The sequence below is a fragment of the Panthera pardus genome, unplaced genomic scaffold (genome assembly GCF_024362965.1).
Source record: "Panthera pardus isolate Hobbes unplaced genomic scaffold, ASM2436296v1 HiC_scaffold_17, whole genome shotgun sequence".
Lineage (NCBI taxonomy): Eukaryota > Metazoa > Chordata > Mammalia > Carnivora > Felidae > Panthera > Panthera pardus.
The window spans coordinates 48849568-48864165 of record NW_026526732.1 but is presented as its reverse complement, the minus strand read 5'-3'; the positions used below and the strand labels follow the sequence as shown (position 1 = coordinate 48864165).

The window sequence follows — 14598 nt, the reverse complement described above, 5'->3', positions numbered from 1 at the left end:
TGAAATTGTGATTCTTCTATGCCTTGATTATGTTAAAGTATTTCTGTCTCTCTCCCCCTCACAGTGGTGAAATTGCAAGTAAATTAATTGTTACAAAGTTGCAGCAGGAGTAGCGGCTACTATTCTTTGACGTGGCTGTATTACTAGATTTCCAGATGGCTGAGATGTTTTCTTTAAGATCCTCAACCCCACTCCATAAAAGCATTTTCACAAGGGTACAGAAATCTAACTGAGCAGCGCATCTTTCCAAGCCCTTTGGCGTGCACACAAACAGCCTTGATTTGGGGAGCCAGCAGGGGGCACGTAAAACAAAAGGAGGGGGGGAATAAAAAGGTTGCACATAGAGTAATTTTAATCCATTCCATTTTTAAATACCACAATAAATTTAATTTTCACAATAAATTAAATAGCCATATTCAGTTTACAAAATAGAATTACTTAGTGTGAAACCAGTATTTACAACAATATACAGTATGTACATGACATTTCTCTTTGTGGACGTAGGACATGGAAGTGAAAGGACTTAACTTTCGAATGTGTGATTGACATGCCACGTGTGACAGACACCATGGGTCTCTACGAGAAAACAATAGTGCAAAATCACCACAGGAACTTTGGAACAGTGTCAAGTTCATGAGACAAGACATTCTTTGAAATAATAAGAAAATAGTATTTTCTGTTTTCATGGCACCAATTCAGTCTCTGAATTAGAGAGCCAGCTTTCCCTTAGAAAAGAATGCATAACTGAATCCTCTACCTCCTGACGCTTCACAGCCGTCGGTGCGTTTTCACACATAATCTTTTGGCTTAAATCTATGAAGATGGCGGGCGACAAATTCTGACTCAAAGGAAGACTAACTCTTTGAGGATAAGCTGAAGTCACTTTCCCCCAATACCACCATCTTTTCTTTTCGTCAATAGCTTAAAAGATGCAACTACTCAGACGGCAAACTTTCGTTTTTTTTTTTTTTTTTGTCAATTTTCAATAGAAAAAGAATTGATCGTATATTTGGTCACACACTGTGTATGTACAAGTATACATGGAAAAATGACTCGGATAGCTGTGTCTAAGAAAAGTGCATATTTTTAATCGAGGGGAGACATTGTGAGTCTCCAGCCACAACACATAGTGTTATATGACTTATTATCTTAGGGCCAGTTCAATGTCCTCCCAGTGATCTGGTAAAATTTTTGATTGAAAGGGTGAAAAAATTTGCGCAATTTGGTAATGACAGAGGGGTCCACCTCTGGATGAATGCGTCCCTTGCTGCCCGCCAGGCACTTATTAAAGATAATGTTAAATCGCAAGCAGTAAAACCCTCTGGTAGCATTGAAATATAAATTGTATTGACTTATCCTCGGGGGAAGATTTAGGAACTTCTCCACAAGCTGAAGTTCTGGCAGAGGTTCCGTGATGAGGCGATCTCCGTCCACAATGTGGAATTGCTCGATCGGAAAGTATTTTAACCACCTTTCCAGATGTTTGGTGTAGATGCTGGTTCTTACCGCCTTGTATTTTGTGTTCACTTCGCAGGTATTTGGGTCTATTGCCAGCTTCTCAAACTTGTAGTAAGTTTTATTCTTCCTCTCCTTCCCCTCTAGCACCTGAGTGTAATCAGAAATAGCTCTTGTGGTTGGCTCCCTGACAATGATCAACAACTTGATGGATGAGTTCATTTTGTAAATCCTTTCCGGAACCTCCTCCGTGATAAAATATGCTGGGCTCTTTTCAATTGTGATTTGCTGTGGGTAGGAAAAAGGCATCTTTTTCCTATACCACTCAATTCCCTTGGCATAATTCTCATCATTGTCAAAAAAGTGGATTTCTTGAGAGGCTTTGACCACCGCTGGATGGAGGTTCAGCATCTCAAGCAGGGCCCTTGTGCCTCCTTTCCTCACCCCGATGATAATGGCCTTGGGGAGCTGCTGGACCAGGTCATGAAGGCGAACTTGCTCCTTGGAAGTATTGCCCTTCCGGAACTCGTGCAGCAGGCCCCGCTTAAACTGCAGGGCGCGGAGAGGGAATTCGGCCTGGCTGCGGGCTCCGAATCGTCCTTCGATGGGGCAAATGGGTTGTAGCCTGAAAGCAACAGAAAGAGGCTCTTAGAAGCTCATTGCAACTAACTTGTCACTTTTCTGCTTCCCTAGTCAGAGTAGGACTTTAAATGCATACATAAGACTACTGGTTCCCAGCCCGCTGCAATCCATAATGAACATATGTTTGGGAAATTTTATTTTAAGCAACCCTGTATTAAATGGAGCACACATAATTGATGGGATTATTTTTATTAGTGCTCCTTAAAATTTTTATTCACCAAGCACTTAATTGACTACAGCGTGTACTTATGTTCACAGTACAGGACAGACAAGCGACACCAGCCATACTAATAGCCTTTTCACAGCCCACGAGTTAGCATCATTTAGAAGACGTGAGAGGCAGGAGATTATAATCTTCAGCTGCGAGGCGGAAGGGTGGCTAGGAAGCCGCGTCTTTTGGGTTTCATGTGGTATTATTTTCTTGCAGCTCAGCAGCCTTCATGTGGCTCTTAAAAATCCCGGAGATGTAATCTGGATAGAGGTCCCAGGCTCTGCCCGTGGCTATTTGTATCATCAACCTGCAAAAATCCAATCCTGGCATTTGCTGAGCTTTTTCATTCTATGAGAATTTCTGCCGTTGGCCTTGGGGACAGCTAGACAAGTACTATATTTCTTCTGCTTCTCTTTCTCTTTCTATCTAAAGGGGCCAAGATTATGTTTCTGCTTTGCTGAATGTAGGAACAAACCCCATGCCATCAACAAGTGCTATCTATCACCTACCCCCTCGCCCCCCCGCCCTGGACCAGAAATCAACAAGACTTTGGCAGGGCAGGAAGCCTCAGGTCCTCACTGCCAAACCCATGTAAATTATAGCGCTCAAGCTCGTGAAGGAAGGAATGCGATGGATGGAACCAGAAAGGAAGATTTCCACTTCAACATTGCCCTAAATAATGAACAACCACCGCTGCTTTTTACAGAGAGAAAGCTGTGGTAACGATCATAATGATACCAGACTAGAGTCCCGGCTTGATTTGGCATGGCCAATAAATATGGGTGGCAAATTGAGTTTCCTTTTGGGTAACAGTCTGGAATCTAGCTGAAACTCATTATAACATCCCTGAGTTTATCTGAGAAGGCATTTTAGCCTTCTTGTTAAAGGGTATAGTATTAGTCAGGACGGCTTCCTCCAACTGAAGCTTCTAGTTACCCTAATTATTTGGAGTCTATGTTCCCCTCTCTGTGGCAATGAGGCTGTCTCTTGCTTTTCCCCAGAGACCCTATTATACCGTTCTTATCTTCTCTGATGTTTATAATTAAAGGGAGAAGAGAAAAACTTCACCAACACATTCCGAAGAATTGAGGGAAAAGGGTTTGGCCTGTCCAAACGTCTGTCATAATGCGTATGGAAAATTACACTCACATATTATTTGTGATGTTTGTTTTTTCTGATTTTAGAAACAACCCATGCTCATTGTAGAAAACGTGAAAATATGGAATATGACAAAAATAATGGGGTGTGCTACATTACATATTTTAGGGAAGCGTGAATTTTGTGTTTATAGATTCGTTAATAGGATTAATACGCTAGAGTTCTAAATGGAAGATATGAAAGTAGCAACACATACAACGATATTTTTTATTGTCACATTGACTGGGATATTGCAAATTCATCTTTTAGCTCGTCTTGGGTTCTGGTTCAAAATTAAGCCCTAATTCCCTAAGGCATCCATTGAATGTAATGGATGGACTTCTCGCCTGTGCATCCAAAATGAGGCTTGTGCCTTCCTTGGGAGAAATGAAGAGATAGTCAATCCACGCCTTTTCTGTAAGGACTTAATTCTCTTGCGGAACTCTGGCTGAGAGGCTGAAACAGGGCCATTTTCCTTCTTTCCTCCTGTCCTCTTTCTATCTTCCACCTTGGGAGCTCATTCCCTGCAGAACAGTTGCTTTTTTTACTTCCTGACTCACAATAGGAGACAATATATTATTTCCCTTTCCTGAAGAGTAGGTTCTGTGCATGGGCCTCAGACATGGGAAAAACATGGAATCTTAGGACCAGGAGGAGCAGAAGTATTGGAGCTCAGCCTCCCTCCCAAAGAGCAGGGTCCTCAGTTACTAAAGGATAGGCCTAAGTAAGTGCGTGTCAATTTTAGGCATCATCTGTTCAAACTCTCAAATGAGAGGTTTCGGGAAAGCCCACCAAACAGTTCAATTCCTTGTAAAAGCTACCCCATTGGAGACTAGAGACCAAGTTAAAAACGAAAAAGTCATCAACAAAGTAACTAATATGTTAATGATCATTAGATCAATTACTCAATAAAAGGAAAATGGTTGGAAGCTAACTAAAGGTATTGAAAGACCTGGACATAAAAATTCCAGGAGGGACCTAGGACAATGGTGCCCACCTCCAAGCTTTTCACTAATAACTAAGTACTACTTTAGAAAACTACTTGAAGTCAGTGATAAGCCTGGATACTACCATTTCTCATAGTCAGCAAACCACTGGGCGGGAAGTTTACTTAGGAATTTTGAATTGAAAAGCATCAGAGGGGTTCACTTTCCCCAAATTGACACTGGCTGAAGGAAAATAAAAACCACTGCAACATTATTTGCTAAATAACCAATTGATAAGCTCTAGAGATTAGAAAAGGAGAACTGTAAGGAAGGTAGTTTTAAGTGTGGCTGCATTTTCATGAAAAATGGGAATTGAATTGCTCAGTCTTTCCGGTGCAAGACTTGATTTTAAAGGGCAAAGAAGGAAACTTTGCATTTCAGAAATTAACTTCTCTGTCCTTTCCAATCATACCAAATGTGGGACGGTCTAGAGCCACTCAATGTCAAGCCAGCTGATATTGCTGGGACTTCTGTAAGACTAGTATCATCTCTCAACTGTTTGCTTATTTACAGCCAAAATGCTGTAAATTTCCTCTCCATGGATTTTCCATTGTTTTCTGGGCAATTACTCTGAGCGACAGCCTCCTCATCTGATGCTTTCAGCTCCTTGAAACCAGACCTAATTAACATGGTTAAAACTCCCCAAGCCTACAGCCATCTTTCCAAGGCAATGGATTCCAAACTTGATGAGCTACTTTACAGGCTCATACATAATCTTAACTCTTGTGGTAGCACACTAATTGCTCACTCATAAATTTCAAAATGAAGATAAATAAATACAACATCACCATTTTGCTATGGCTAGAGGTCAACAACCAGATGCACACAGACCACACCGAGCTCTCGTAAATGACATTTTTACTGCTTTATCCCTTCTCTGAAAACAAATGTCAACGCACACAGAATACAAATGGATCTTGACGAACACCTTGGCTTGAGCAACTTGGATCTCTTTTTTTCAAAGGCTCAATAAATCAAAATCAATACTGCAGAAAAGTGTGTTTCCTGGGAATTTTGAGAGAGGAAAACAAATGGATGGATTTAAGATTATGTCCTAGGGAAGGGTAAATCAAGAGACACTTGAAGTCACATGGGCATGAGTATGTGTTTAATTACCTACCTATCCAAGCTCCCAACTCTGGCGACTAGATACAGGAGACTCCCAACGGCAAGGCTTCCCAGCACCAGGAGCTTCTGTCTCAGCCACGCCTGCTGTTTGAATAGCATGGCCCTCCATCAACCTTCAGGACTTCTGCAGCCTGAGAGACAAGGGATAGAAGGGGACTCATCAGCAGTCATCTCTAATAGGCTCTGTGGATTGTCACAAAGCCTTGGAGGGGTGGGAGTACAGGCTGTATGGGAAGTGATGCTTCATGAAGAAAAGATCCCATACCAAACTTAACTATGTTCATGATATAATAGGTATTTACCAAAACTTGTCTTCCTTTTCCTGGCCCATGTTATAAGAGCAAATACTAAACTAGGGGGAAGAGGGGCACCTGGGTGGCTCAGTTGGTTGAGCGACCGACTTTGGCTCAGGTCATGATCTCAAGGTCTGTGAGTTCAACCCCCACGTCAGGCTGTGTGCCAATTGGTCAGAGCCTGGAGCCTCGTCCAGATTCTGTGTCTCCCTTGCTCTACCCCTCCCCCACGCATGCTCTGTCTGTGGAATGTAGTGCATGATCTGGTGAGGAGGCTGGAGGAAGGAATCCCAAAAGAGGGAGATAAGAGCCATATTCATCCAACACACAGTGAGTAAATATTTATGGAACATGTCCTACGTGCTATATTGTGTACCAGGTGCTAAAGAGATAGTGGGCAACATGGGAGTCTATGGTCTAGTGGAGAAGAGAGATATTGACTAGCAAACGTAGGATTCACATATATTCACAGACGGTAATAACAAAGGAACAGGATCCACTGAGAGAGAATAACAGGAGGAACCTATTCAGTCTTTGCTGAAGAAGTGACAGTTGACCTGACACCCGAGGATGAGAAGCAAGGGGGACAGGGCAACGGCAGAGGAACCAGCATGCACGAAAATAGTGCGGAGGAAAAATGCTTGGCCAGTTTGAGAAGCGAAGGAAGGCTGGCCTGGATGGACACAGGAGCTGAGGGTGGGGAGAGAAAGGGCTGAGGACAAAAGCAGAGAGGAGGCAGTAAGAAGGGTCTTTGCAGGGACTCGATGAGCCTGTGGTTACCACTTCGAACATCTTTCCTTGTGTGTAGGTAAGATGGGGAAGAGAAGGGAAAGAGGTAGTTTAGGAAATTCTCAGATAAACCCTATCTGAGTATAGCAGTGGGCTAGACCTGCTCACTGACGTACAAGAAGAAAAGGCGCTGAGCCCAGAATCTATCTGCTTTGCTCTCTAGGCTGGGGGTTCTCTATCGGGAGCTTGAAGGAACTTTAGGAAATGCACACCTGCTACCACCTTCAGAGATTCCATTTTAACGTGTCTGAATTAATCTTGCATCGTGTGTGTGTGTGTGTGTGTGTTTTACAGTGGAGTGAATGACACACAAAACTTAGCCATTTTTTACTGTCTTGTTTTCCTCTTCGGATACGAAGTTTAGAAAACTCCCTCCTTAATTTCTTCCTGCTTTGCCTTCTGAGGCACAGGATGCCTCCCTTATTTCTTAACATCTGGGGATATTCTCCTGGCACATTTCCTATGGTCCATATAGTCTGATTATTCTTCCTCACCCAAGTTATTCTGCCCTCCCGTTTTTGGTTATTTGCTGACCCAGTCCAATCTCTTCTTGAAAGTGCGGGCCCCTCCTTCCGAGGTTCCAGCTTGGAGACTCAGCTTCCGTCCGTATTATTATTACTCCCCAGCAGCAGCCTCTGTGCCCTTCAGGCCAGCGTCCTTGCTGCCTCTCATCCCTCTTCGCTCTCATCTCTCTGCTTTTGTCAGCTTCCTCACTGGCCTGGAATGGCTTTCCTACATTTCCTCCAAGACTCTCAGATCCTGTGAATACCTTCCCACGGAGGGTGATCCTGGTGGATGCCGATTTTGGAGGAGGAAATCCCAATATACTGCCCATTAGTGAGGAGGAGTGGGTCAGGCCCATCGTGTCGGTAAGTATGGGAACAGAGGGTAACTGCTGGGCTTAGAGCTAACACGGGAGAGACATTTGCGTGTAGGGGGAGTAAGGCTGTGGAGCTACCTCACGGCTTCACTCTGCTCAAGGTTGGCAGGCAGGAAAGAAAAGGACTGAGGAATAATGGAGGCCGCTGAGGAATTAGCCCAAGATTCAGGAGAATGTCACAAGGAAGCTCTCAAAGCTCTCTACTGCAATGCACGTGCCATCTGGTAAACAGTAGGTTATGAAACCAGACTGAGTAGGAGCTACAATTTTTTCTACCGCCACTGAGGATCTTTCATTCTCAAAGGCTCCAATACTCCACCTATAGACCGTCCTTTTATGATAAGTCCAGGTGTTACCATGGAGGTTTTGCTCTGTGGGATAAGCTGTTCCGGCCAGGGCAGCTTATGTCTGAGATGCCTTAAATAGACCCCCCTGGGGGTTTCTCTCTCTTTGGGAAACCTCATTCTTGACACATGTGTTTACACTGCCTCCTCTACTTGTGGCAGGCCCATTACACGCCCTCAAGTCTACTCGGGTGCTGAGGAGAACTAAAATTTTAATTCGAGCGCTCAGCTAATATGAATGAGTCATCCATGATGCAGTGCAAAGACCATTGGATTGGGAGTCAAAGACCCCCGAGTAACACTTTGGTTTAGTTTGATAACTGCAACTCTCTGGGTTTGGGTATCCTCATCTGTACGATGAAGATAATGATGTCTATCTCACGGGGTTGTTATGACATGAGCCTTCAGTAAGATAACGCGGGACAGAACTTAATGAATGTCTGGGCACTTGACAAAAATGAAGCATAACAAATACCTTCGGGAGATTGATGTAGTTGTTCTTACAATGCATTTTATTTTTTTATTTTTTTTCAACGTTTTTTATTTATTTTTGGGACAGAGAGAGACAGAGCATGAACGGGGGAGGGGCAGAGAGAGAGGGAGACACAGAATCGGAAACAGTCTCCAGGCTCCGAGCCATCAGCCCAGAGCCTGACGCGGGGCTCGAACTCACGGACCGCGAGATCGTGACCTGGCTGAAGTCGGACGCTTAACCGACTGCGCCACCCAGGCGCCCCGCTTACAATGCATTTTAAAGAAGAAGAGAATGCAGTAAGTGCAGTTCTCATTAATAGTAGAATTGGATTGTGGAAAATGTAAGCCTATTTCTAATATAAATAACTTTCAATGGAAATTACTGTGAAATATGAGAATGGTAACACTATATTCTCTCCTCAAAGCAAGATGGCAAAGCAAAGAATTACCAAAAAGAGAGACAAAAAATGAACACTTATTGTGTTAGGCTGAAATCCCTTGGAATTCTTGAGAAATGCGGAAGCCAAATCAGTAGTTCTGAATAAGCGTCTCCAGGACACGGGAAGTGAAATCGCATTTTGTTCTGTAATCAGTCTCAGACTATATATAAACTAAGAGACAGTCCCCTAGCGTCCCCTGAATCAACCCTGTTCAGGGAACCAAAGGTCCTTGGTGAATTTCACTTTCGAGATGCCTCTTTGGTTTCCATCATGAAGTGCTTCAGGGTCTGCCTGAGTCTTAAAAGCTGGGAGTTGTTGCTCTTGGTCTGAGGATTCAAACCAAAGAGAAGCCACACCATCTAAAGTTTTACCAAAAACAGTATTAAACGGGGAAGAAGGTTAAATGATCCAAAGTTCCTTCTTTTGGCTATGCCAACTTTAATGGATATTTTAAAAATCTTACATCACAGCAGTCATACTGGTAATAGGCAATTTTTTAAAGTTTTATTATTTCTTTTTATGTATAGAAAAAGGTTAAAGACCTATAGTGACACAGAAGGCCCCCTTCATCTCCAGTTTTTAATCTCTCAGTGTTTTTCATTTGGTGTGCCAAGAACGGCACAACTATAGTTTCTCCAGACTACTAAAGCTTTAATAGACACGGTATCTTAGCTGAACAAAGCAGAGTATCTAAAGAACAGAGTACATGGCCAGAAACGACAAATTGCATAGACATCTGGCTGTTTCTTCAAAGCAGCACTAAGCAAAGAAAAGAAATGATTCCCAAGCTGAAACAAAGAAATAAGGGAACTCAGAAATAATAATAATAAAGATATGTTCAAGCGCTGCTCAAAAGCTTGTAGACATGGTTGCCACAAGCCCCCGGTAGCAGTAAAAACAATAACAGAAACAATAGCAGCGAAGTTCATTAAAAACAACCAAACTCACAGAGCAGAATTATTCCAAGGAAAGCATAACTGTCTCCTGAGCATTAGCTCATTTAGTAACAGCCTTATGAAGTGGACGGGAACTACATCTATTGAGCATATGCTCTCTGTTACTTTCTCCCACATTTATCATCTCATGTTATACAACGGCACTGTGAAGTATTATCTATTTTATTTTTTCTGATGGAAGCCGAAGAGCAGAGGGATGAGCAGATTATTTACCCAAGGGCATGTAGCTGGTAAATGCAAAAGGAGAATTTAAATGCAGAATTATCTGACCCCAAAGAATGTGGCCCCTTGATTGCAATGCCACTCATAGAACTCTGGATGCTCACCTGGGAGACTCTTAATAAATACTTGTTCATTGATTGATGAGAGCAGACAAAACCACTTAACTCCACCCAAATTACCTGCCATTGAACTTGAAGTGGAAGATGGGGAGGTGAAAAAAAGTAAAAGAGGAAAAGAGTTTCCATGGAGGGGCAGGCAACAGGGGCATTTGGGATGGTTTGTACCTGATAAAACAAAGGAAAAATATTAGTAAGCGATGATAATGATGATGAAAATGAAAGGTGCTGTTCTTACAGAAAAGTAATGTTTTCAATACTTTACAAAGCGGTTTTCATATTCACTGTATCATTTCTTTTTCTTTTCTTCTGCTGGTTTTTTTTTTTTTTTTTTTGGTTGCTATGTTACTTACAACTTTTTTTTTTCCCTTATAGTCTGTTTAGGTTTTTTTCTTGCATTGATGGAGAAGTGAGGTCATTTCTAACGTATAATGTCCTTCATTGATTATTTATTTTAAAATATGTATGTATGTATGTATTTCTGGTATAATTAACATACCGTGTTATATTAGTTACAGGTGTACATACAATATAGTGATTCAACGATCCCATACATTTCTCAGTGCTCGTCCTGAAAAGTGTACTCTTTTTTTTTTTTATTTTTTAATGTTTATTTATTTTTGAGAGAGAGAAAGAGAGAGAGTGCGCACGGATGAGCAGGGGAGGGGCAGAGAGGGAGACACAGAATCCAAAACAGGTTCCAGGCTCTGAGCTGTCAGCACAGAGCCCGACATGGGGCCCGAACCCACGGACTGCGAGATCATGACCTGAGCCAAAGTCTGATGCCCAACCGACTGGGCCACCCAGGCACCCCCTGATATGTGTACCCTTAAAACCCTTTACCTATTTCACCCACTTCCCCCTACCCCACCTCTCCTCTGGTAACCATCAGTCTGTTCTCTATATTTAAGAATCTGGTTTTTTTATTTGACTCTTTGTTTCTTTGTTTTGTTTCTTAAATTCCACATATGAGTGAACTCATATGGTATTTATTTTTCTCCGACTTAGTATTATAGCCTCTAGATCCATCCATGTTGCACATGGCAAGAATTCATTCTTTTTTTATGGATAATATTCCATTGTGTATCTACACCACATCTTTTTTTTTAAGCTTATTTATTTTTGAGAGAGAGAGAGAGAGAGAGACAGAACACGAGTGTGGGAGGAGCAGAGAAAGAGGGAGGGAGACACAGAATCCAAAGCAGGCTCCAGGCTCCAAGCTGTCAGCACAGAGCCCGACGTGGGGCTTGAACTCACCAACCACAGGATCATGACCTGAGCCGAAGTTGGAGGCTTAACCAACTGAGCCACCCAGGCGCCCCTACACCACATCTTTTCTTTAAAAAAAGGTTTATTTATTTTGAGAGAGAGGGCGTGTGCAAGAGCAGGGGAGGAGCAAAATGAGAGGGAGAGAGAGAAAACCCAAGCAAGCTGCATGCTCAGTGGAGAGCCCAAAGCCAGGCTTGATCTCACAACCGTGAGAGCATGACGTGAGCCAAAAGCAAGAGTTGGATGCTTAACTGAATGAGCCACCCAGGCACCCCAAAACCAGGCAAGTTCAAACTAACCTGCTACTCACCTGCTATGTGATCATGGGTAAATCATTTAACCTCCCAGATCTTTTTTTTTTTTTTTTTTTTTTCCACCCAAGAAACAAAGGGCTTTCAAGGGATGAGTTCAGACCTTCTGGGTCTAAAGTTCTCTCAACCTAAGGGATTCCACCAGAAGACCACTAAATGAGTGTTCTTATAATGACAGATTAATGTCTGAGGAAGTAAAGACAATTGCAGCATGGGGAAGTTAGTGCCTGAGGTAAATCTCAATTTTTCTTATCATCCCCCAGTTTTAAACAGTTGGACCCCCTTCAAGATGGCTCTATCACATTACATTGCCGATCACCGGGAACACCAATCCTCTCGTTCTAAGACACGAAATTTCTTTGAAAAGATACAGACACTTCAGAAAGATTCTGCTGATTAGCTTTCAATTTGCCCAGCTGTCAGAGAACCCATAGGAATCACATTTTGAAAAAAATTAACCAAGGGCAGCTGAGGAAAATTGTCATAAAGAATTCGCTTTTCTCCTATTATAATGATCACATAAGAGAGCTGTAATGACAAAGAAACAAATGAAGAGGGGCGCAAGAACAAGGGCATGGAAAGGAGCGTTCTGCACGTGTCAAGTCGAATGTGGAGACAGGGTGTAGATTAAGAGGAAAATGGACACCATTTGTTAGTAGATTAGGCAGAAAATGTATCAGTCAGGATGCTCATAATTGCTCTATCAAATGGCTGAGGAAGCTATTTAGCTCTTTGTTTCTTCAGTTAACCATGAAGGGTCAATGTTAGAAATGAAAAGGAAAAAAGTTGATAAATTATACAGAACTGTAGAGCTTATGACCGCGCTGTGCTTAGCACTTACACTCCTGGGAAATACTGCAGGAGTGGCGTTGAGCAAATTCCAAATTTTCAAATGGGTTCTCCATTTCTCCCCGCCATTCAGCTTTTCATATCATGCATACATAATTTATCACACACAGCTACCATTATTGTGTTAGCTTGAGTAGTCCTCTGGCTCTCTGTCTGCAGGAAGATACTCATTTTGCATTTGTAATTATCGAACTTAAAAGGAGCCAGTTAATTCTGCTTCTGTTCAGGGGTCTCATTTAGTAGGATGATGTCTTAAGGAAAGAGATGGGAACTGAATTTTATTTTGGCATAGAATTCCAATTAGTCTTAATCTCAGTATCTCATTGCTATATGTAACTAATGTTTATAGAAGAAGGGTGTTTTTCCCACTAAAGTTTCTTCTGGCTTCATTAAATGGTTGTTGGAGTTTAATAAATCGTCCTGTTGGCGAGTTTAGAAGTAGAATCTTTCCTTCTCTCATCTTGTGTTTATATAGGAAAGTGTAAGTGGGAGAGGTGACAAGTATACAGGTATTTTAAGTTAATATACATCGTCCAAGCAGGTCATTCCAGTACTTTAGGCTCATGCTGTTAAAAAGGTCAAGTTAACTGGATAAGCTCTGCCTTGTATAGCCAAAGTCAATTTTATAGTAATATTAGTTCTACTTGTCACACCCAGTAAAATCAAGTGTAATATTCTGTACCCGACAGAAAGTCAATTTCCAAATCTTATTTCCTTTCTCACAAATGTCTTGTTTTTGGTGAGGATCAAAGAAATAATGTACATAAAATGTCTTTTAGTGCCATAACTAAATTAAAATATGGTGGTATTTTTATCATTAATTTTTATTTGATTGGAGTGCTGATTAAATGTTCTGTGCAGTGACTTTTCCTCTCTTTTAATCTCCATAATACTGAGCTATATATTTCTTTTATAATGACTGAAAATGATGCTGATTTAACATTAAACATTAAAAAAATTTTTTTTAATATTTATTTTTGAGAGAGAGAGAGAGGGAGAGAGCACAAGTCGGGGAGGGACAGAGAGAGGGAGACACAGAATCCGAAGCAGGCTCCAGGCTCCGAGCTGTCAGCACAGAGCCCGACGCGGGGCTCGAATTCACAGACTGTGAGATCAATGACCTGAGCCGAAGTTGGACGCTCAACCGACTGAGCCACCCAGGCGCCCCGGTACCCACTTTATTGAGACATAATTCACATACCATGCAACCCACGCATGTAAAAGTATACATTCAGTGGATTTTAGCATACTCAGTGTTGTGCAACCACCACTTGTCAATTGTAGATCCACTGTTTGCCTCACTCTGCCTTCTTGCATCTCATTTTCCTTTTGCCAGAAGTACAATTTCCTCCCATTCCGAAAACACAGGTTGTGATCTTTCGTATCGAAGGAGGAAATATTTTCCTCAATTTTTTTTCTTCCCAGAGGGAAAAAGAGGTCGTGCTTCTTTCTTTTCGCTGTTTTCTCCACTAAGATGATCTAATTTCTGAAGGATTTGTTAGCTGTTGAGCCCACGAGTGACTTACTTGAAACTTAGTTTAAAAGAGTACATTACTAAAATGTTCTCTTCCAAAATCCGTCCTTTTTCAAAACAGGTTTTAGGATATTTAGTGTTCAGTAAAGAGCTCTTGAGCTAGTAATCACCTCCAGAACAAAAGAGCACAGGCGCTGGTAAAGCAGTCAGCACCAGGAGGCACCAGGGCCATGTGCTCCGATGTCATCATAAAGCTCGCGTTTATGGAGTGGTGTTAAAGAACAAAATTGGACACTAGCTAACGGTGGTAAAGACAGATTTTGTTCAGTGCTATTACTGCAGCAGGGGAGACACCTCAGTATAGACCTGAGCTCCACTCTGATTGGTAGAGGTGACTGGGAGTTTAAAGGGGGGGATGAGGGAGTGGGGACGGAAGGGCCCTAGCAGAGTCAGGAGAGTGAAAAATTACGGAGTGGGAAGAGGTTGGTCACTTTGACGAAGCCATCTGGGTTTGTTAATTGGTGCTTTTACCGGGAGGCAAAACAAGCTTCTTGTATCTTCAGGACAGGAGGTAGTTTTGCAAATGGGAACAAGGCACCCAGCGTACTCACCCCAGGGACTG

The 14598-nt window shown here is 42.2% G+C and overlaps 1 protein-coding gene across 2 annotated transcripts in view; it reads right to left on the bottom strand.

The window, feature by feature from the left end:
- Nucleotides 1–334: 334 nt before the first annotated feature.
- HS3ST5 (heparan sulfate-glucosamine 3-sulfotransferase 5) overlaps nt 335–14598 on the bottom strand; it is a 151119-nt gene continuing 136855 nt past the window's right edge. For both annotated transcript variants that reach the window (XM_019443140.2, XM_019443141.2), the window contains exons 3-4: nt 5552–5690; nt 335–2080 (exon numbers count right to left, since the gene is read on the bottom strand). In XM_019443140.2, the coding sequence (XP_019298685.1) occupies nt 1150–2080; nt 5552–5658 (1038 nt within the window). In that variant the 5' untranslated portion in view covers nt 5659–5690 and the 3' untranslated portion in view covers nt 335–1149. The remainder of the gene's footprint in view (nt 2081–5551; nt 5691–14598) is intronic.